This window comes from Embiotoca jacksoni, unplaced genomic scaffold (genome assembly GCF_022577435.1).
Source record: "Embiotoca jacksoni isolate LCO1_2020_lvr unplaced genomic scaffold, fEmbJac1.0.p SCAF_10, whole genome shotgun sequence".
In the NCBI taxonomy this organism is placed as follows: domain Eukaryota; kingdom Metazoa; phylum Chordata; class Actinopteri; family Embiotocidae; genus Embiotoca; species Embiotoca jacksoni.
The window spans coordinates 11,623,217-11,646,424 of NW_027185230.1; the positions used below are offsets into that span (position 1 = coordinate 11,623,217).

At 45.4% G+C, this 23,208-nt stretch overlaps 1 protein-coding gene across 1 annotated transcript in view; it reads right to left on the bottom strand.

The window, feature by feature from the left end:
• Positions 1-249: 249 nt before the first annotated feature.
• Positions 250-23,208, bottom strand: part of vcanb (versican b) — a 32,783-nt gene continuing 9,824 nt past the window's right edge. Inside the window, exons 7-16 of the mRNA XM_069166789.1 lie at positions 19,603-20,919; positions 15,751-15,932; positions 13,886-15,257; positions 12,927-13,040; positions 12,710-12,823; positions 7,783-7,941; positions 7,345-7,427; positions 4,597-4,741; positions 3,358-3,540; positions 250-3,179 (exon numbers count right to left, since the gene is read on the bottom strand). Coding sequence (XP_069022890.1) covers positions 2,926-3,179; positions 3,358-3,540; positions 4,597-4,741; positions 7,345-7,427; positions 7,783-7,941; positions 12,710-12,823; positions 12,927-13,040; positions 13,886-15,257; positions 15,751-15,932; positions 19,603-20,919 — 3,923 coding nt within the window. The 3' untranslated portion in view covers positions 250-2,925. The remainder of the gene's footprint in view (positions 3,180-3,357; positions 3,541-4,596; positions 4,742-7,344; positions 7,428-7,782; positions 7,942-12,709; positions 12,824-12,926; positions 13,041-13,885; positions 15,258-15,750; positions 15,933-19,602; positions 20,920-23,208) is intronic.

The following is a 23,208-nucleotide window of genomic DNA, read 5'->3' on the forward strand; positions in this document are numbered from 1 at the left end:
CCCCCCCCAAACTCCTGTCGATTTGAAACTTTCAGTTTCAGTTGGCTGTTGACTAAATTTTCATTTCATAAGTTGTTTTTTTTTGTTGTTTTTGACATTTACCACCGCCGCGAAACCGAAACGACCGAGCTCAAAGATCTGAAACGCGCCGCGGAGCTCGAGGCGGCGGCGCAAGAAACGCAAAGAGAACCCGCCGGGGCCTCTCTTCGGCGAAGCGACGTGAAATAAAACGGCACAGACGAGGACAGGTTGTGTTATAACGGCTTCTGTTATTGCACACACACAAGCTGACAATGACACGGAAACCGGGATGATGAACATTTTTTTTTTTTTACAGTAAATCGAATGGAACAATGATTACATATAAAATAAAATAAAAAAAAGAAAAAAAGAAAAGCTCGTGCCACAGATACAGTAAAAAAAACCATTGAAGCAAAACATGGAAGAAAAAAAATGCACATTGTATACGTCAACGAACAATATATATAAAAAAAGAAAAACGTGTGAAGAACATGAAAAGAAGGTAAAAAAAAAAAACAACAAAAAAACGATGAAATAAAATCTTGTGAAGCCTGAAAAAAAAAAAGTTGTCAACGCGTGCCTCTTTAAACGTTCCCTTGTTCCTTGAATGAAAACAAAAACAAACAAACGCAGATTCCAGATCTGCAGCTAAAAGCGACACGTACGCAGCTGAAAACAACGTTTATAACCCATCTTAATAATGTGGAAATAAGCAGGAGCATTTTTTTTTTTTTATTATTTTATTTTTTTTTAAATGGTGAATTCGATGGGTCGATTTTGAGTCCGCAGCGCAAATTAAAAGCGTCAACAGAGCGACGAGCTAAACGTTGCTGAAAAAAAAAAAAAAAAGAAAGAAAGAAAGAAAAAAAAACGCTTGCATAATGTAAATGATAAGAAACGACGCGGCGAGAATCTGTAAACGGCAAGAAAGTCGTCATTAACAGAATCACTTCAGTTCCAATGACCTTTATTCGATATCACAGTCCATTCATAGTTTTAAAGTATACAATAAGTTAAATTCATATGGCTTCATATAGTATCTATATTATATATCCTATGATTAATAGCACACGCACCGCACATTCATGATAATCTAGCGTCCCCCTCTGTGTGCATTAAGTGTCCCTTTTTTTTTTTTATTTAAAAAAAAACAAACAAAAAAAACAAACTTTTTTGCAGATAAAAACATTTTGTACAAAAATCTACCCGGAAAAATCCACCAGTAAAAATGGGTCCAAATGAGCAGCGCGAGCCGACTCCGGACAAACTGGACACGTTCTATGATAATAATTTAAAGTGATGAATTTTTATATTTCTCTTTTTTTTTTTCTTTTCTTTTTTTTCCATAAATTTCAATATCGCGGCGAGCTTGTATAAAAGTTAACTGCTCAGTTTTTTTTTTGACGCATCATTGGAAATTAAAGGAACCCCTGTGGAGATTTGGACCACTAGTAGTGCTATAGAGCAGCGTTTTCTCTTTTTTTTTTTTTTTTTTTTCTTTTTTTTTTAAAGACTTTAGGGGTCGAATGTTTCCATTTCAACATTTTTCTTGTATAAAAGATCACTATAATATCTTCGTCCGGTCTAAAAGGTAGCCGATTAGTTCGGAGGAATAATACAATGTGAAAAAAAAAAATGTCCGTCGCGTATTCCACACGGTGAGGCCTTAAGTTTCGGTCGTCCTGTTTAAGTCGCTGACGTACTTTTGCTTTTTACGTTCGCGTCGACGAGCGCGGCGGCCGGAGACGTTGGTCGTGTACGTCCTCAGAAGCGAACGTGTCCGACGGCAGAATCCGAAAAGTAAAAGTTTTAGAGGAAAAACCGAGAGTGCCGTCTGTCTGGTTGGGAGAAGGCGGGTTTGGTCCGAGTCTTACTAAGCGGCCCCCTGGGGTTCGTAGTAAAAAACAACAACAACAACAACAACAACAACAACAACAAAAACACCTCGGTGCAGTTCGGGAAATGTCGAAGGCCAAAACGGGCTCAGAGTTCGGGTCGAGGTCGAATTCGAGTCGAGGCCGAAACTGAAAAAGAGTCGAGGGTAAGTAGGAGGAGTTGAGTCGGAGACGAGAGTCCGAAAGAAAAAGAAATATTCTCGCACAAAGTTACACGCCGGCAACGACACCCACGTTCATTTAAAGGCTGATAATGATATTAATTAGACTGAAATAGGGATGGGACGCGATTTCAGAATATTTGAATAGTCGTTATTATATTAAAAAAAAAAAAAAAAAAAAAAAAAATCGATGCGCGACTACCGTTCTTCTGTATTTCCCGTTTTTACCGGCGCCGGGTTGTGATGCGTTACTCCTGTCAGAAGGTGGCGGCAATGCGCCCGAAAGCTGTTGGCCAGCCGCCGTTAAACAACACAAGCAGAAGAAGAAAACGTTGCTACCAGGTAAAACTGAATTGCGGTCGACTTTTAATCGAATAGTCACAATTTTCGAAGAGTTCATTTTTGCTCGAAATGCACGTCCCCAGATTAAACATCACAATCTTTTATGTGCAGTCGAGACCCTGTACTTTGTATAGAAGCGTGATTTCCAAAAACCGAAGTTTACAAGAAAGACATGGAAGTGTTTTGGCCCAAATCTGCCCCCTGGTGGATAACTTTCTGCTCTCTACGCGTTCGAAACGGTTATAAAAAAAATGTAAAAGATTAAAAAAGCAAGTACGTCAGCGAACCGAGAGTCGTGACGTCGCGGGGGAACCGACGTATTCGACGAGCCGACTTCACAAATGGAACTGAACTCTCACGGGCGTTAACGCCGCAGACGCTCGTGAACAACGGCGAAACGTCGTGCCGAGAGCCGCCGCCGCGATTCGATCGTTTAAAAAAAAAAAAAAGAAGAAAAAAAAAAAAAGAAACAAAAAAAAAAACCAAATCGACAGCATAAAACCCAATCAGTGCCTCATCCCGTCCCGGTTGTGCGTTTGGACCCTCGGTTGCCTCTTCTCCCGCGTGAGCTGCTCGACCCGGCCGTGGAGCGGGTTCAGGAGGCTCTGCAGGATGTCGTCACTCTGCTGCTGCTGCTCCTGGTGCGGTTTGTTTTTCTCCTGGCTCTCGGTGCGGTGGACGTGGTGGTGGTAGTTCCCGTTTTGTTGCTCGTTCTGGTTGCCGCGGCGTCGCTGAGCGACCGACTTGTGGTAGGTAGCGGCTGAGAAGACGGATGGGGAAAAAAAAAAAATACAAAAAAAACCATTTCAAAACATTATTTGTGATTCTGGGGGGGGGGGGGGGGGGGTGGGGACACAACAACAACAACAACAACAACAACAACAACAAAAGTGCTGATACAGTCCCTACAATCTGGACGCCCTAACGTGGACACTCACGGCTCGTGCAGGTGACTTTGGGCTCGTCCCATTGGCCGTTGGGCCGGCAGCTTATGGTGGGGACGTGCCTCTGGATGAAGCCCTGTTTACAGTGATAGCGGCACAGCGAGTTGATCTCGTAGCGAGGCTTCGCGGCCCCGAACACCTGAGCGTCCTTCACCACAGGCGGCTGCCCGCATGACACTGGACGGTAAAGGAAACGAGAGAGTTTCAATGCATCGCGCTCTTTCAGCTCCGTTTTTGGTCTCCACCGGCAGCTAAATGCTCCACAGTGTTCACCGGCCGGTCCCCAACGGTGTCCGTCTTCTGTTTGGCGGCAGAGTGCGGGGCGCGGTTCAAAAAAAAATAAAAAAAATAAAAAACCTAAGCTAAACAAAAACATTAACGTTTTTTCCTGGCTCGTAAAAAAAAAAAAATAAAAAACAAGCTGAAAGACGCTAAAAAAAAAGTCTCAGACAACTTTCAAGTTCCCCACCTTTTTTTTTTTTTTTTTTTTTATATCTGATCTGATGATAATATGCAGATATTAGCGCCCCTTTAACGGAGCAGCGTGAAGGATTTTGTGGCATCTAGTGGTGAGACTGCAGATTGCAACCAACTGAAAAGCCCTCCTCCTCAGGACCGTAGGTTTGGTTTGTCTCTTCTGGGCTGCCGTACAAACATGGCGGTGCAACACGGCACGTCCATTCCGCTCTGCGCAGATTTTGTCTTTACATGATTAGCGTTATGATTTATTAATCCCCGATCTCTACCAATAAAGACTATGAAACAAGAAGAGGTAAAAGAAAGAAAAAAAAAAAAAGAGAAAACGTAAGCCGTGTACAGCAAAACACTATTTTTGGCGGTGAAATTATTATTATTATTATTTTTTTTTAAAAATGCGTTTGAATGACTTTTTTTTATGCTGACACGATGCAGTCGGTCAGAATTGGTTGAAAGATACTTTTATTAATTACAAAACAGGCATCACTTAAACTTCTAATTCAATTTACAGTACCTGTAGATGATATAACCCCCCCCCTCCCAGCAGGGGGCGCTGCACAGATATCCTGAGTTTTACTACTTAGTTTTAACCGCTGCACGGACGCTAAATGTTCACGCGCACTATTTGTGTCTTTAAGATCTGTCTTAAGACCGAGACGCCTCAAATGACGTGACAAGTTTTTTTTTTTTTTTGTATATTGGATTTTTAAAATGTGAAAACCCTCACCGGGCCCATCGGCGTGTTTCCGTGCGTACCTGTTCCCTTTTTGCAGGTGAAGGTCAGGTGATAGTTGCAGGGCACGTCGTTCCACTGGCCTCCCTCGTGCCAGATCATCACCACGCAGTCCTCCCCCGACTGGAAGAAGCTGTCCGGCTGGTTCGGCCTCCACTGGTCGTATTGCTGTCGGAGCGCAACGTTTATTTTCACTTTATTGCGAAACACCCAATAAACTCTGCCGGTGAACAAGGAATTCAGTTACAAGCCTTCGTTCCCCTCGAGGACACGGGCGGGCCATCTATCAAAAAACCGGCTTTGCTTCTACTTCATGTTGAGAAATTCAAGACGCCGGCTATCAAACGCGGCAAATAAAAAAAAAACATCCAGCACTGGCTGTGCAAAAAGAGAAACGGTACACCCGGGATAAAAAAAAAAAAAAGAAAGTCTGCAGCTCTTTAACCTCACCGACTGTCAGCATAAATGAGGTCTTTTCAGAAAAGATGCGTCTCAGGGGTTCTTGCGATGGTGTCAGAAACACGCCGGGTGATATAGAAAATAAATTCAGCAGGTCTTTGAAGTCAGTGATAAATCAATCAATACACAAACAAAAGTTTTTTTTTTTTTTTTTTTAAACTGCCTTTGGCTTCGTCTGCATATGTCACGGACACCGTGGAGCTATAAACGAAATATCAAGGAACAAATATCACGAGTCTGCGGCGTTTTTTTTTTTTTTGTGATGTGGTCCAGGTGAGTCTCCAAAAAAGACATTTTAAGGCTCTACATTGTAAACAGATGGTACGAAATGGGGCAACACGTACAAAATGTGTTTTTAATTTCAATTACCACAAGTCGGTAAAAACTCTTTTTTCCTCCGCGTTCCCGTTCCTTTGCGGCAGTTTACCAATGCGACTCGGCACTTAAAGTGTTAAAAGTCGTCAGTAATCGGTTGACTTTTGACGTTTTCAGTGTCTCCGCTGCAAACTTTGCTTGAAATACATTTAACTGGATGTTATTTCTCTCGTGTTTTTCTGATTTCACAACACCAACATGTGTCCATGTTCGCCGGAGGATTGTGACATACTGAGGTTGAGGATGTTTTTGAAAACCTTTGCGCTGCACTTTTCACGTGCGAATAACAGCGATGACATCGCGACCTATCCCCCCACGAGGAACACGCTTCTTCCTCTTTACGTGCGACTGGATGTAATTCCTAAAGGCAACAGAGAGCGGCGCTGTTGAGACGGGCGACTCCCGCAGGCCTGAATAAACCCCACAGCTCTGCAGCTTGTAGACGGCAGGACGCGCGCGCACACACACACACACACACACGCACACGCACACGCACACACACCAGTGAGTTCCTTCAGTTTAACGCCACACTGCGCAGAACATGGCCTTTGACATACTACGGGCCGATTTTTCCCCTCCGATTTTTCCCCTCGTCAGGGTGTGCCTGCTCTCTGAATGATAACACATGACAACAACAGAGTCCTCCCCCCCCCCACCCCCTCCCCCACCCACCCAGTCTCAGGTTTCCAAATGTCTCTCTGCTCTCATCTGGCCCAGTTCATTCGGCTCACATGCCGCAACAGCTGAGCGACTCCGGCAGACGTGTGTGTGTGTGTGTGTGTGTGTGTGTGTGTGTGTGTGTGTGTGTGTGTGTGTGTGTGTGTGTGAGTCTGTCATCGTGACTAATACAACGCAACGAGCCGCAGCGCTACCTACGACGCAGTCAGACAGACGTTTCCAGCTCATAAGTCTGCGCAGGTTTTTTTTGGTTCATTTTGAGTAACGTGGCGCCGTGTTGTTAAGCTCAGTGTTTTGTGTACTTTCTGTTTCAGAGACGCAGCAGGGTGACGCTTCTTTTCTGTAAGTTAGAACGATAAAACGGAATAAACTCTCTTCAATAAAAAAAGAAAAAAGTCAAAGCTTTTGGTTTGTGTGTCTTTGTAGTTGTTTTGTGTCTCTGAGGTTGTGTCTCTTTGTAGTTGTTTTGTGTCTCTGTAGTTGTTTTGTGTCTCTTTGTGGTTGTTTTGTGTCTCTGTGGTTGTTTTGTGTCCCTTTGAGGTTGTCTTGTGTCTTTGTGGTTGTTTTGTGTCCCTTTGAGGTTGTTTTGTGTCCCTTTGAGTTTGTTTTGTGTCTCTTTGAGGTTGTTTTGTGTCTCTTTGTGGTTGTTTTGTGTCCCTTTGAGGTTGTCTTGTGTCTTTGCGGTTGTTTTGTGTCTCTTTGTGGTTTTTTTGTGTCCCTTTGAGGTTGTCTTGTGTCTTTGCGGTTGTTTTGTGTCTCTTTATGGTTGTTTTGTGTCTCTTTGCGGTTGTTTTGTGTCTCTTTGTGGTTGTTTTGTATCTCTTTGCGGTTGTTTTGTCTCTTTGTGGTTGTTTTGTGTCTCTTTGACGTTGTTTTGTGTCTCTTTGACGTTGTTTTGTGTCTCTTTGTGGTTGTTTTGTGTCTCTGATGTTGTTTTGTGTCTCTGTGGTTATTTTGTGTCACTTTGTTATTGTTTTGTGTCTCTTTGTGGTTGTTTTTGTCTGTTTTACAGTCTTGTATTTGAGCTCTCCGATTTTAAAAGAAGAAATATTAACAGTCACCTCGTACATATATTGTGTTTTTGCATAATCCATCAGTGTATTTTCACCATTAAGCAAATTATTAATGTCGTTATTAACGACATTTCAAATAATGGTGAACATTTCGTTTCCCTCTCAATCAGAATAAGCGTCTTCGGATTGCTTTGTTCTATTGGATGGCGGCAGATGACACATCGATTAGACGGATCTGCGTCTTACCAACGTCTTCCCGTCGGTCCATCTGAAGTCTCTCTCAAACATCTTGTCGTTCAGGCCGATCCACTGGTAGTCACTGCCCAGATCTGCGGAGGGGAAACGACAAAAAATAAAAAGCATTACAGGAAAAGTCCGAGGATGTTATTACAAGTTAAAGGAATATCGGAACAAAAATCCTTCACAATCTGTCCAATAATGGTTGAGATATTTTTCGACTAACGTTAGCATCTACAGAGCTACGCTGCTAGCGTGGCCGACAACTCTTATTATCCTTTAAGATAAGGCTTGTTTGTTATGTCGCTCCTTCCACCGATCAGCGAGCTGACAGTCGGGCCTCGGGGATTGGACCGACAACTCCTAGCGGAGCACCCCCGACACTGACGACGGACCGAGCGCCATTCTGACATTTGAGGCTACACGATCGAAACATCGCGGACTTACGATTGACGTAGATTTGCTCCTCGTGGGACAGGATGCTGGCCAGGTGGGCTCCGTGCAGCCGACACTCCCTCTCAGCCGCGTCCCACGTCCGGCGGTGCGTGAAGTACTTGTAGCAGTGAGACTGAAACTTCTGCCAACCGAAGCCACAAACCTCGGTGTCTGCAGAGACGAGAAACATGGAAGAGTTCAAGAAGCTTTCAAACCGGGTGGTGAAAAAGACATAAATACGAGGTGCCATTAAAAGAGTTCGGAGTATTCCCAAGTTGCGTCTTTCGATCGACGTCGGCACCCGAGTTTCGCACATTTGGACCGCTGGTGCTTGAACATTTGTGATTTCACCGTGGACCTGAAACTGGAGCGGAGAAATGTCAAGATTTTGGGTCAAATTCTCAGGGGGGAACGAAAGAAGTCGCACGGAGTCAAATCCGGAGATAAACCGGCCCGTTTTCAAAGCGCTGTCAGCGGGGCGTGTTGTCATGCTTGGAGAACCCCGTTGCCGTGGCGCCACAGTTCAGGTGGTTTGTGTTCCCTGCGTTTTAAAATTCGGTGACCCGGTGTCTCCTGACCCGACGCGCCTTCTTCGGTCTTGGACGGTGAAGCTCCGCCCCCTCTTGAAACGTTTAAAGTCACTCAGAGCGCCTCGCCCGGCTCGTCGCTTCATCGCCGCAGACTTTCTGAAAGCGTTTCGAGGGGTCTCTGTTGACCGTTTCCAGAGTTTTGACCCCAAAATCGGATGTTTCTCTGCTCCGGTTTCAGGTCCGCGGTAAAATCGCAAAATGTTCACGTGCCGGCGGTCACACAAAAAAAACAAAAACGCGTGGAACTCAAGGCGCCGATGTCGATCGAAAGACGACACTCGGAACACTTCCTCGTGCGGGATGTTGCTTCCTCCTGCTCCGTGTGCGTCGCTGTGCTGCGTTCAACGGGAACAGACTCTGAACTTATTGACTGCACCTTGAATGTGTCGAAACGAATCACCACGTTTCTTCTGTGGAGTCGTGCGGCTCCACAAATTTTCCACCTACCCCTGCATGCACCTCTGGTTGGCCGTCACTCCTCTACATAACAGTTGACAGTCTGGAACACGTTTTTTTTTTTACGCCTTTAACTGGATGATACACACGAAGCTGTCCAAAGCCGGTTGATTTGGACGCACTGCTGTCGTAACAACGAACCCACGGCGGCTACACAACAGCTTTGATTTGTTTACTTCTCCTCGGACTCCGCTGTTCTGGCCAGAGAGAGTCGAGGACCGAGTTGAGGTCCAGCTGGGGAATAAAAGCCCCTCGCTGAATGAGCTCAGTAACACACACACACACACACACACACACACACACACACACACACACACACAGTTGGACTTCATTAACACGCACAAACATCCAGTTGTTTGCAGGTCAAACAAACAAACACACACACACACACATTTAATGTACCACACACACATTTAGTTTGATATACAATGACTTGAAGTCCCTTAATCAGCTCTGCTTTGTCAGGCTCAACAAACAATGGCTGTTTTGTATCAGTGCCTCCACAATAAAGTGTTTGCCAATAAAGCCGTGATGGAAAGTTTGCTGTCGGGCATATTCGGGCCGCCTCGTCTTAATGACTCCGCTGTGGGGAGCCACCTGGAGGGTCAGGTGAGGTCTCTAATAAACGCGGCGCTGTAAATGCGACGACTCTCCTCCCGGCAGTTTGAAATTACCGGAGTACCGTTCGGACGCCCCCTCCCCCCTACCTCTCCCTCCCCCACCTCCCCCTCCCCCCACCCCAGCCTCATCCGGGGAGATGAAGGAGGGAGCCTGAATGGGTCGGAGGCAGTATTTAGCCGAACTGATTCGATGCCACACAGCTGCAAAAGCTTTCTTGCAAAATAATAGAGCAATTATCTGTTGAGTTTTTTTTCTCCGTTTTTTTTCTTTTTTTCCCCCCTCCTTCGTCTTCTTTCCACTGGCAGAAAGCTGCAAGAGGACAGCTGTGTCTCTGCTTCACTGTCTGCAAACTTCTGCATGTATCAGGAAGGAAAACTGCGCAGCGAACAGCCCATAATTTACATCTAAGTTTCTACATGACGTCGTGCACGCTGCACACATCCTTCACATGCATGTGCACGGCGGTTACACCCTGAGGATCAACTTTCTATCCCAGCCCTCCACCTTCTACCAAGAACTGACAACGGAAAGAGAAGCAGAGCAGCTGGGAAATTAAATAAATCACAGCTTTTCCGTTTCTTTGCTGCGTCTCAAATCGTCTTTTTGCAAGTCAAGTCTACACAAATTAATGTTGCGCGAATTGTTTATTATTTCCAATAAATGTGTAAAATATAGGTCTATTCGACAATCAGACTGCAGGCCGCATACAGTCCTTTTTTAATAAGGCTGCCTTTAAATCAGATCGACATGTACGGATGCAAGCAAATAGGAGTGTGCATCCTCAGTCACAGACGAGCTACGTGATGTAACCTTGGAGACAGGATAGCGTGTGACAGTCGGGGAAACCCCGTCTGTGTGTTATCTATCCATCTAGCTGTTTATTTACACACTTTTTGCATATAAATAGCATGAAATAAAAGCTAAAGTCAGTCTCTATCTTCGTCTTGGTGTCATGTTTTGTTGTGGTTCTCAAATTGAAATAGCAGCAGCAAAAATATCCGTTTCATTCCCATGTTGTGCACAATTAAAGACATGTGTTTAATGCTTTCCAAACATAATTATCTGATCACAAGTTTAGGAAATGATTGCAGGCAGAAAGTTGGACGAAAACTGCGTTTAAACGCACTGAAGAAAAATAGCAACAAAGTTTTCACAATTGAGTTTAAAGATATACTGCTCGTAAAATTTGTTCATAAAAGGAACTGCGCTGCAGTCGTTAATGGAGCTGCTTGTAGTCTGATGTCATGACTACTCTATGTAAAAAAAGAGAATTTGGCTTTTTCATGTCAGCTTTGAAACTTAATCTTACTTTTTTTTTTAAGAGCCATCTTAAGTCTCGTCACTGAAAACTGGTGCGTTGTCCTGGAAAATATGAATCCTCTTGTGTGCCTGAACCTCGATAAGCTGCTGAGTAATGGCAGAACTATTGGAGAGGCTGGAACTAATCTGCTGAGGAGCCAACGCCCGGTGATGGAGGACAGCCGAGGACCACAAGCCCAGTTCCGACACTTTATTTACCTGCGCCCGTGTGTGTATATCAGTGTGCACGCGAGGAGCTACAACATCTGTTGACATCGTTTATAAATATTTAAAGGATTATTGCAGTTTATTGCAACTTGGCTCTTATTTTCGTAGTTCCTGTCAACAGTCCTGTTCACAATAGCAATAAAACTTAAGAGGAAGTCCGCGAGGTCGAGAAATAAAAGTAGACGGACAGGTTGGGAAGAAACGACAAAACCTGCAGCATTGCGGGAAAATAAAGTCGAACAGTAAAACAGTCACAAGTCAATATTCATCAAGTTACCTAATTTCTGATTCAGGTTTGAGCTACGATGTGCTGAAAATCCTGTCAAGGATCATGAACTTAAATTATCACCGGCCAATATTTGATCCCCCTCTGAAACCTAAAACTTTAGAAAGGGATAAAGGGGGATAACCGTTTACTTTGAGCTTTTCCTTGCTCACGGAAAATGGTGGAAACCAGCAAGTGATACTTAACAGATAAATACAACACCAATCCACATGAGAAGTAAAATGTGGAAGTCTTTAGCGTACATCTTGCGACGTGTTGCTGGTTAAATACGGTAGCTGGAAAGCGAACTTCTAATGAACCAGCCAGCCAGGAGCATGCCAGCACTAAGCATAACACTAACAATACCAACTATAACAATAACAATAACACTGTTGACTGTGTTTCTTGGTTGTTTGTATATAATATATATAGATATATACTGTACTGTTTATACTGTGCATTTTATATTTTATATTTTTTTTACTGCTATTTTACGGCTATTTTATTGCTTTTCTATTATTCTATTATTATCTTATTGCTTCTGTATGCTGCTGTAGCGAAAAAAATTTCCCCTCGGGCATTAATAAAGTAACTACCTAACCTAACCTAAGCGGCCTCGTTAACTCTCAAAGCTAACAAGCTCGGCTAACAAGTAGTCAGCTAACAGGTAAACAAAAGTCTGCAGATAATTCAAAAGCGTTTGACCACAGACTCCTGTCTCATAATGATTTCTCTGTCGAGAAGGACTTTACCAGTTTGGGGTTTAGCTGTACGGAGTCCCCCCCCAAGCATCGTAGTCACATAAAAATTCATATGTATGAATTAATAAACTGAGAGAACAGATTAATAAACCACGGGTCCGTGCTGCCCACGGAGTCAACAAAACTATGAGGAAAATGCCCGCAAAATATTAAATCCTGAATTGTCAACACGTACGCCATGCTGGCTACCTACTTCACAGGTACTGCTGCTGAGTTTGCCAATCAGCGCAGTCTATTATCTCCTGATTTATTAATACGTACATACGGTTTATTAATACCCTTCCTTGGTGTGTTTCTTATCTGTTCACCTAGAAGAAGACAGCTTGTTATCAGTGTAACTTTATCTGTTAAAGTTTGACTGTAGGTGGAAAAGTTTACACGGACTTAAAAGCAAATTTGCCAATTGAATGAACACGAAGTTTCGATGTTTAAAAACCGATAAGTCACATAAATTCTACGACATATTTTAGAATCAAGATACACGTGTTGTATTCGAATTTGAATCTGAACGAATTAAACGTCAACTCTCACTGATTTAAGATGTTACTTTAAGGTTCCGAAGCAGTTGCTTCAGTCGTCACACTTACAAGAGGGGAAAATTTTTTTTTTTAAAAATGGTCAAAACTACATGAAAATAAGACCCAAGTTGTAATAAACTGCAAACTTTCTGCTTCGTTTTGTATATTTTTTGAGTGACAGGGCTGCCTATAGTGACTGACCTTGTTCGCAGAGCGATCCCACGTAGCTGGGCAGGCAGAGACAGGTGAAGTAGTTCTCCCCGTCCAGACAGGTGGCTCCGTTCAGACACGGGTTCGACTGGCACTCATCGACATCTGCGGACACGCAACACAAAAGCCGGCGTTATTACCCATCGTCCGTCTGTCAGTACGAGGTCGGCCGGTCGGTCCGGACGGGGGACCCCGCGCGCTTCCGTACCTGTTTCGCAGTGCTGTCCGGTGTATCCGGGCGCACAGACGCAGATGCTCTGAGCTCCTCTTTTGTGGCAGGAGCCTCCATTCAGACACGCGGCGGCTGAGCAGGGCAGCAGATCTGCACACGACACGACGAGAACGGGGAAAAAAAACATTCAAATCAACACCCGCAGCTCCGTCTGGGTCTTTACGTTTACGGCCACGGCTTGGCGCCGCAGGCCTGTCGGTGTTCGCCATCAGAGGAAACCCTGTTAGGGCTGGGTACTTTTGAGACGGCTTCCTGGAGGATACTTTTTATATTTAATGGAAGCCATTTTCAGAAAAAGAAAATCACACATTACTGTACACATTTTTTTGGGTTTTCCTGCAGTTTTGAGGGGGAGAGTGTAACCTTATTTTTTTTATTTTTTTTCTGTAGCTACAATTAACAGATTGTAAACGCATCACATGCAAGTTATTACCAGACGCCATAATTTACAGAAGTTCTCTGAACGCCTTACATGCTATCTGGTGTTCTAGTGTAACATTTACTTCTGTATGAAGGCAGCATTTAAAAACAAAAAAATGTCCGCGTGGATGTAGCCCAGGTATCAAAACTTGGCACCGAAGGTCGAGGCTTTTTTCGATAGTAAATGGTACCGTACGAATTTGGTCGGTACCATAAAAGTCGTGCTATTTACAGAGTTTGGAGAGTTGGCTTGATTAAATTTTTTTTACAAAGCCAAATACACAAAGGCAAACTAGCCAAGAAAAAACAGTTTTTGGTTTTCTCTGACTTAAGAATGCTAGCTAACTAGCTTGAGGAACGGATCGCTGGTTCCTTAGCCAAGGAAAGGCTCAGGGCCAAACTGTGGTATTTTGCGGGGTTACACATTAAATTAGAAAAAGTTAGCAGCTCTGTATTGAGCTTTTTCGAGTGATGTCGAGATCAGAAATCGCCCAGCAACAAAAGCATTCACGTACCTCTGATGTTCACGGTGCTGGCCTCCACAGAATAAGCCGAGTCAGTGCCGGTTTCCGGTTGCTCCGTCGCCCCGGCCTCTTCGGGTTTCTGAGGACGGCCCTCCAGCAGCGAGGGTAGGATCTCTTTGTTGTAGTCCACAAAGTCTTCCTCTGGTAGAGGGGTGGCGGCCGGGTCGGGGATCAGAGCCCACTGGGGGACGGAGTGGGTGCTTTGGTCAAAAGTATAAAAGGGCGAAGGAGTGGAGAGCGTGGTCATGCCGACGCTCTGCGTGGCGCTCCTGGTGGACGTCTCAGTGTGGCCTCTGTAAAGCTCGGTGTCGTCATCGTCGTCGTCGTCGTCGTCGTCGGAGGTCATCAGTGGAGGCTCGGTGGTCACACCTGGGCGTTTCTTATCGTCTGTGGCAGCGAGGGAGGGGTGCGTTGAAGGTTCGACCGTGCTGATTATTTCGGAGGTCCTGTCCCTCGTGTCTGTGGTGAGCGTGGTTTGGTCTCCGAAAGTCACAGCTGCCGCAGCTGGTAAAACAGTAACGGTGACCTCTGCGGGAAGGTCGGGCAGACCACCCTGTTGCCCGGACGCCTCCTCCTCCCCGGACAGCTGCTCTGCACCCGAGACTTGTTCAACGGCTGGTGAAACTACAGGCCCTTCTGTGACTTGGATACCCGCTGCAAGTTGAGGCCGCTCGGTGCGAAGGGTGGAGTAAACCGGTGGTAGCGTGCTGGTAAGCACGGGCGTCTCCGGCGGATCGGCGTCTTGCCCCGAGGCCTCGTCCTCTCCAGAGGCAGACCCTTCCAAGTCCTCCGTCTGGGCCCGTGTGGTGGTTTCTGTCGGTTCTGTGTCGGGGGTAAAAGTGGGAAGCTCCGTCCATCCGACTTCCGTCTCGTCGGTCATCACATCGGACTCGCGGCCTGGAGCCGTAGTGGATAGAGCACCGTCCGCAGAGCCCTCCTGCGTCGCACCTACCTCGTCATCCGCGGGGCGGGTTGTGGGACCGTCCGTGTCCTCGGGGGCAGGCCGGGAAACACCAGGGAGGACTGCACCTGATGGTGCGGTGCCTGCGGCTGCTGACGAGACAGACGGCGTGTATGGAGTGGTGGTCGTCGTTTCATCTGGTTCTGGAATTTTGGGTCTAAATAACCTCGTAAAATAATCAAAGCCCAATTCGATGTCACCCAGGTCGCTGTCTGCAGGGTGAGTTTCCTCTGTGGGCGTCTCCTCTGTGTGGATTTCTATGACACCGTAGTCAAACAAAGTCACGCTCGCGGTCTCCTCCCTCTCCTCCTCCACCTCCACCTTCTCCTCCACCTGGACAGGTGTGGCCGTCTCAAACTGATCCCCTCTGGCCTCCTCTGGCTGCTTAGGCTCAAACGTCACCTGGACGGAAATTACAGAAGAATCAACATGTTTTTATTGTTATTTTTTTGGGCCATTTTTCCTATCAATGCTCATTTTATCAGCAAAAAAATATTCAATGACAATTTCGTTTTCACAACAAATTGACCCACGAAAAAAAAAAATATATTGCAGCAGCTTGAATTTCAATAACATTACGTCTGTGCTAGTAAAGCTTATCTAGCAGTACCAGTTGTTGGAAGGAAACAGGTGCAGATTTATGGACTAAATTTAACTACAGTTCCGCTAAAATCAGACGAGAAGCAGTAACAAAAGCCGGAACAAACCCTGAAAACATGAACACCAACAAAGGCTGGAGATGAATACCAACTGGTCAAAGCAGGACCCGAAACTTCCAGGTGCCTCAAATACCCCAGGTTCACTTCATGTAATTAGTGCCGACATAATTTCATTCATCCCAAATTGACAAACTGAAGCTATCTGTTAGTTAAACACTCCAGCGTATCGACGGTACCTCGTGTTTTCCATTGACGAAGCTGATGGCTGGAGGCATGTTGATGGGGGAAGGCTCGAGGGAGTCGGAGTCCCCGCTGCCGAGCAGACCTTCGCCAGTCCCCTTGGAGAGGTCGGTGAAGTTGGGGATGAAGGGATTGGAGATGTTCATGGGCCGGTTCAAGATGTCCAGGAGGTGCTCGACTAAAGACAGACGGGAAACATAAGAAATCGAGTTTAAAAGTCACGTAAGAAAAGAAAAAAAAAAAAAAGATAAGAACAATAAAGCAACAGCAATGATTGTATTCCTTCCTTAAAGAACTGCGTCAACACGGGGACGGTGTCGGGATTGTAGGACCAAAATTGTTGTTTCCATCCAATCGCAAATAGCCCTTATTTTATTTTTCATTTCAGAGGTGAATATTGTACTTTTTACTGCAGTACATTTATGTAACAGCTGTCGTTTCTCTCCAGCTTAATGAGTCTATAACATTTTCGGTATTTTTAAAAGATTAAAGCAAAGTTTGCCAACCAGTTTGGCTTGGTAAATACAGCTCATTGTCATATTTCAGATGTTAATGAATTGTTTATAGTTTTACCAAAGAAAAGATTTCCCCTCTAAACTCCTCACATGGTTTCATTTAAAATATTGTGCAAGGCCCAAACAGCCAAAGATTAAAGAAATATACAAAGAAAAATGTTCCAATCTGAACTTTGCTTTTTCTTTTTTTCTTTAATTATTTCACCATCTGTGATTTATTTTTTGACCCTTTAAAGGGGCCCGACCCCCAGGTCGGAAACCTATGAACTAGCACCATCTCAAGCAGCTACGACAGTAAAAATTCTTTTAGTAAAATTTTTAATATTTCCCAACCTTTACTTAAGTAGGAATTTGAAAGCAGGGCTGGTACTTTCCCATACTTTTGCGTCAAGTTTTTGCTCCTTAAAGTAAAAGTAAAATTTCATTTCTGATATTGATTAAAACGAGCCAAACAGCATATCTGGATGGTTAACAGTCGGAGGTCTGTGCTGCTTATGATTAATGCCAGTCGGTGCCAGAGGCCGCTCTCGAACAATGCATGCTTGTGCCTCTTCATTAAGACTTTATGGTACACATGGAGGCTGCGTCGTGGGAAACTGGAGCGAAAATACGACATAAACTTGAGTTTAGAAAACAGAAAGACGCGTTGACTGAATGAATCCGACTAATTAACTTGGCACCGCAGAGATTTTTCATCGTGACGCTCGATGCTTTTATTCTCCTAATTCCTCCAGACGGGGTGGGGAAGGAGGGGGGGGGTTCTCCAGGGGCCCATCGTCTAATACTCCAACTATAATCAGAAGATACTTAGGAATCAAGAGAAAATAACCCCATCAGGAAGTCCCTGGTGGGAGTTTTTGGACTTCTCAACAAGAAATGCTAATAACAACCCCCCCCCCCCCTGAGCCTGCACTTGGTAAATCTGGTCAATTTAATCCATCCTTGGTGGTAAAAACAACTAGTCGAAATGAATGTGGGAAAAGACAAGATTAGACTGTTTGAGAAAAAGACAATGAAGCTCAACTGCTTGTGGTCGGTTGTTGACTCTCTCCACAGAGATTTATGTGTGAAAGTTGCACGCAAAGCTCCGCAGACATGTCTGCTAAAGACAACAGGGACCAATAAATCCATCGGCTCGCCGCTGTGTCTTTGAGAAAAAGACGAAGGTGAAGGGAGATGGATGTTTTCTTTGATATAGCCCCCTCTTCGCGAGGCTCCGCTGCTCTCCCGGCGGAGACGCTGTGATGTGTTTACAGTATGTTTAGTGACAAAAGAATTGGCCCAACGGAGATGACTGACTTCAAAATTTCCACATCTGGCTCTGCAAACAGAGTGTGTTTGTATGCGTGTGTGAGAATATGTCGGCACACAAACACAAAAAAAAGGTAACGAACCACTATCTGATCCCTACTGAGACAACAAACAACACTAAATCAACTGCGGTAGATTACTGTAGAGTCCCTGACAGCGTAATACAACAAACATGTGGTCATTCCCCAAAATGATGAATGTTGCCGCTGAAAGACCCAACTGTTGAACCCCCAAAGCATCAAAGCATTGGGGGGGGGGGGGGTAGGGGGGGAAACACACGCAGGAGGGTACATTACACCCTAATATCTAAACCCGGGTTTTAGTTATTAATATGAGCTGCAGTTCAGACGAGGTCGGAGATGATGTCTGACAGAATACTGGCGTGAAACTCTCTGGAGGTCTGTCTTTACAAACACCGACATCCATACCGGGGTTTGACCTGCCAGCGGGGCTGCTGGTTAATGTGGAATATCACTTTAAACCATGCCAGGAAGACAGACACTCTTTGTTTTGGTGGCATTAACACGGTCATGAATGAACACACGCTTGGGTTTTATGGATCTCTTGGGGAGAATTTTGAAATCTAACAAAGTCTCCCCGTCTGCATCACAGGGAAAGAGTGTACTTTAAAAAAAAAAACCAACAGCGAGCAAACTTCCAGCGAATCAACAATTGCAGTTTCTGCAGGGTTTCAAATTTAAAACTCTTCTTTCCAAAAACCACATGACGCGTACCAAACCACATTTACCAAGAACCGCTTCCCGCCGCGCGTGCCGCCAATTTCCGATTTTGTCAAGCTGAGGTTAGCGCTGCGTCAGACGCGACGCCATCCTGACGGTGGAGTCGCGAGCACCTTGAAAAGAGGGGAGGTTCCTTGTTCCCATCGGGAGAGCGGGAAGGTCTGACGTCACTCGACATGGTAACGTTTGTGGTCAAAGGAAGAGATGAACTCGCGCCGAGGTGAGAAAACTAGCCTCGGTTAGCCCAGCCTGCCCTTTTTTTTTGCTAGCTTGTGTTAAACACGGCAGCACATCAAAACGTGTAGAAATGTGCGCGTTTGAATAATATCGACCTCCTGAGCTCCATTCGGTCCTGGTGTTGGTTTATACGGACGATGACGAGGTTGTTTGTCACTTTTTTTTTTGTATTCCGACAGCAGAGCCGTAGCGGGTTTTTTCTTTGGCGGCGGCCATGTTTCCTGCTTGTGAACGCTCTCAACTCGGAAGTGGTACTTTCTCCGATGAGAATTTGCCCAGCTGCTTAAACGCACGATAAGCACGGGCAAATTTCATTTCTAAAAAAAAAGTTCATTGGTAAGCCTTGCAAGAACGGCTCTCACATACCACTTGGTGGAGTCAGTGGGAATAATTGCCATGTAGACTTCTTTCACAATCATACTGATCAAAGGATAAACTAACATTTACAGGAATAATAAGGCCTACAGTTATTTATAAATCAGTCCAATAATTTACTGACATTCCTATCCCATTTTTTTTTTTATAAGTCCCAGCTGTATTTCACAATAATTAATAGTGACATCATTAATCCGTTCACATGACTTACATAAGGGGCAGAAAATAAGCAGCGATAATACACTTCATACAAAAACATATCATAAATGATGTTTCTGTTTAAAGCAGACCATAAAAAAAATATTCAAGAACTTTGTATATGAAATGTAAGACTATTCAAAACCTTCTAAGGTGCTTTGTTTTTTTGAGGGAACCAAAACTGAATTGCTTTTTAAGACTTTTGAAGACCTGCAGATCACCTGAACAATGAGTCAGGAGAAAGTGATGCTACTGACCTTGTTCTAGAAAGTCTCAAAAGCAACTCCACCAAATTTTATGCAGCCAAAATAAGTGCTACGTGCATTTAGTAGTAGTTACCTGCCGACTGTCAACACCAACTGGCCTAGACTGCAACAGAACCGGTCTTAATTGGTCCCATAAGTCGTCGCAACCAAATCATACTCATCACTGACCCAACAGTCGGAGAGCAAATATCCCCACCTCGACTCACCTGACTGATTCTGGCTGTGCACATTGATGATGATGACGTGGAAAGGCGGTTTGACCGTCGATTCTCCGCCTCCAGAAACACCCAGAGATTCCTCGAGTTCGAACCCAGGTGTCGTCGTGGGTGTGACATCTTTGAAAACCAGCGCCGGTTGTTGATCCGCTTCTGTGGTCCAGGCAGGAGGGATCTCTGGAGTAGCACCATCCGGAGTGATCACCGTGGCTTCCGGCGACGAGGTCTCCATTGCCGAGGTCATGTCCAGAGGGATCTCTGGAGTAGCACCATCCGGAGTGATGACCGTGGCTTCTGGCGACGAGGTCTCCATTGCCGTGGTCATGTCCGTAGGGCTCTCTGGAGTAGCACCATCCGGAGTGATCACCTTGGCTTCCGGCGACGAGGTCGCCATTCCCGCGGTCATGTCCTTAGGGATCTCTGGAGTAGCACCATCCGGAGTGATGACCGTGGCTTCCGGCGACGAGGTCTCCATTCCCGCGGTCATGTCCGGAGGGATCTCTGGAGTAGCACCATCCGGAGTGATCACTGTGGCTTCCGGCGACGAGGTCTCCTTTGCCGCGGTCATGTCCGGAGGGATCTCTGGAGTCGCACCATCCGGAGTGATGACCGTGGCTTCTGGCGACGAGGTCTCCATTCCCGTGGTCATGTCCGGAGGGATCTCTGGAGTCGCACCATCCGGAGTGATGACCGTGGCTTCTGGCGACGAGGTCTCCATTCCCGCGGTCATGTCTGGAGGGATCTCTGGAGTCGCACCATCCGGAGTGATGACCGTGGCTTCCGGCGACGAGGTCTCCATTCCCGTGGTCATGTCCGGAAACCAGCTCGGTCTCGATGTGGCTTCCGGGGTCGTCGCCGCCCCCACGCCGGCCCCGCTGGAGCTGTCATCGCTGCTGCCTCCATCCCCGCTGCTCTCTCCCCGGCCTGACCCCGCCTGGCCTCCCTCCTCCCCCCCGTGGGCGATGTCGAGGTGTTCGTACTGCGTGCGGATGGTGGGTAGCGCAGGGAGCTGTAGGGGGATCAAGGTGTCTCCTCTTCCTGGTCGGGCGTCTAACCTGTTTAGGTGATCGAAATCTTGGACGTCGAAGTAGTCGAAGGCGTTCATGGGGGTCGCCGAGGCAGCGCTGTGAGGGGTGGTGAAGTCGGTGTGCGGGCTCGCCGTTGGTGAATATACGACAGGATCTGGTTCTCTTGTTTGAATCTCAGCTCTTTCAGGTTGTGAGGATGCTGCTGCGTGGGGAGCGTACGTTGAGCTGTACACAGCTGGACTCGTCTGCGAACTCGTAGTCGTCGGCTCTGGCAGTTTCGCTGCAAGAGAGAAAACAGATGAGGAGAGGATTTTTTTTTTTTTTTTTTTTAAGAGTCTTCTACAGAGAGTTTGGTGGCTGAGCATTGCTGCCAAACAACAGGCTTGTTAATGTGAGAAATGACCAAATTCATATTGTGTTTTTTCCACATGCTGATGCTCGTTGAACAGCTCCTGATGGTTCTAAACTACCTTTGATTTTACCGGTTTTGTCAAGGCTGCAAAACATGGGGCAAGCAGAGTATGTGTGCGCTGTGCATCCGCCTGTGTAGGTTCATGTTACTTTTCTTTATGATGCACCAATTAAAACAACAGTAAAATACTGCGACGTCAGACCAACTTTGGCTTCAACTTCAGCTTTAGCTTCGGCTTCAACTTCAATCCACCATATGACATACAGACATACAGAGAGATCAAAATATTGTTTTTGACAGTACCACGGTGTGCAAAATAAAAAGATAAAACAAGAAAAGCATTAATATGTAACAATAAAATTTAAAAAAAACCCCCGATAAAACAGACAACAACCACAGTGCCGCTTAACTGCAGTATATATAAGTACAATGTAGTGCAATCACGGGTCCTCAGTGCAAAAGTTCAGACTTTATGGGTCGAGGGGGAGACATAAGCATGCCAACATGTTTACAATAACAATGGTAACGTCTTCTTAATGTTTACTAGGTTTAATGTTTTCTGTGTTAACCATCTTTGTTTAGCTTGATTTTTAGCATGTTAACGTTTGCTAATTAGCAGTAAACCAAAAGTACGGCTGTACAAGGCTGATGGGAATTCTGACCTGAAGATGGCGCTAGACACAAAGGAGGTTCACCATAGTTTAGCGTCACAGAATTTTTTTTTTTAGCATTCATCCCATAACAAATTTCATAAACGCTTAAATGACTGAAATTTGAATGAACCCATCTGACCTCCAGTTCCATCATAGCACGTACATAGAAGGGCTCCTGGCTCACAGATCAGATGTCTGACTGGATACAAATGCAACACCAGTGAGGCTTTTATAAATTGTTTCTGCCAAAAACTACATTATGTAACATCACGTTAATAATAATAATTGCCGCTGCCTACAAAATCTTTGGAAAATGCTCTGCAGCTTTGTAAATAAAACCTACTTTGTCATCAATGGGTGAAAACTAGGAGCCTGATCTTTAAAAAAAACACACAAAAAAAAACAGTCCGTTCAAGTGAGAAACAGCTATGTTCAAGAAACAATATTTATAGAGTGAAATCAGTGTTGTCATGAGTCACTGAAAAGAAAACTGCTGTCTGGAACGTGCTAATCGCGCCGTTAGCTTACAGCACGCTATAAAAGGACATGTAGCAGCTTCGATTTCGGACACATGAAGTCATCTGTCAGGAATGAAACGGCCTCGGGCCTGTCAGAAAAATAAAGGTTAAAAACAAAAAAAAAAGCCTTCATCTTTAGGGAAATTACCGTAAATCGGAGCAGAGAGGCTTCGACCAGCGAGCGCCGTTTGCCGGTTTCTTTTGTTTGAGCTTGCGGTCACCTTCACGGTAAACTGGCTTCTCTTGTTCAATCCGTCTTTTTGTCTTTTTATTTTTTTGTCATTTTTTTTTTTTTTTTTTCTGTAAACGCATTATTTACAGCTCCGCGCGGACCGTGAGAGTTTTGCTGTAAAGGCCTCTTTAAAGAAAAACACAAGCCTGCGATGCGAGCGAAGATTTATAATCTCGTTATGATGGAACACACACACCATATGAGGAAAAAGACAGGAAACAGGGCTCCTAAACACACATACAATGCCCTCCTTTGTGTACGTCCTGAGTGCTGAGTTCGTATAGTTAGCGTCTCGGGAATAAGCAGGCGGCTTTTGAACGTCACTGACATGATGCTTTAATAAACGGGACGTAATTGACTCCCCTCCATCTCGCCCTGTCGGGGGGCCATGTATGGAGGGGACGGGAGGGGAAGGAGGGGAGGGATGGGGGGGGGGGGAGGGAGGGAGGGAGGGAGGGAGGGCTGGCTGGCTGGCTGGGGGAAGTTAGGTGGAGCTCCACTTTTCTCTTTTCTGCTTTCTAACTTTCCACTCTGCCTCCGGAGTCATTCTCATGTTCCCCAGTTCTGCACAATGGGAACCTTAAAACAAAAAAAGACGTTACCCTGCGCAGTACCACTCGAAGTGCGTGTTATTATTTCAAATTAAAACCCCTCAACTCTGGACAATTATTCTCCATTATGCTGCTGAAAACAATGTGTGATCGATCGACGAATTGTTCTGAAGAGAATTCATTCGATACGTCGCGTTCGACCG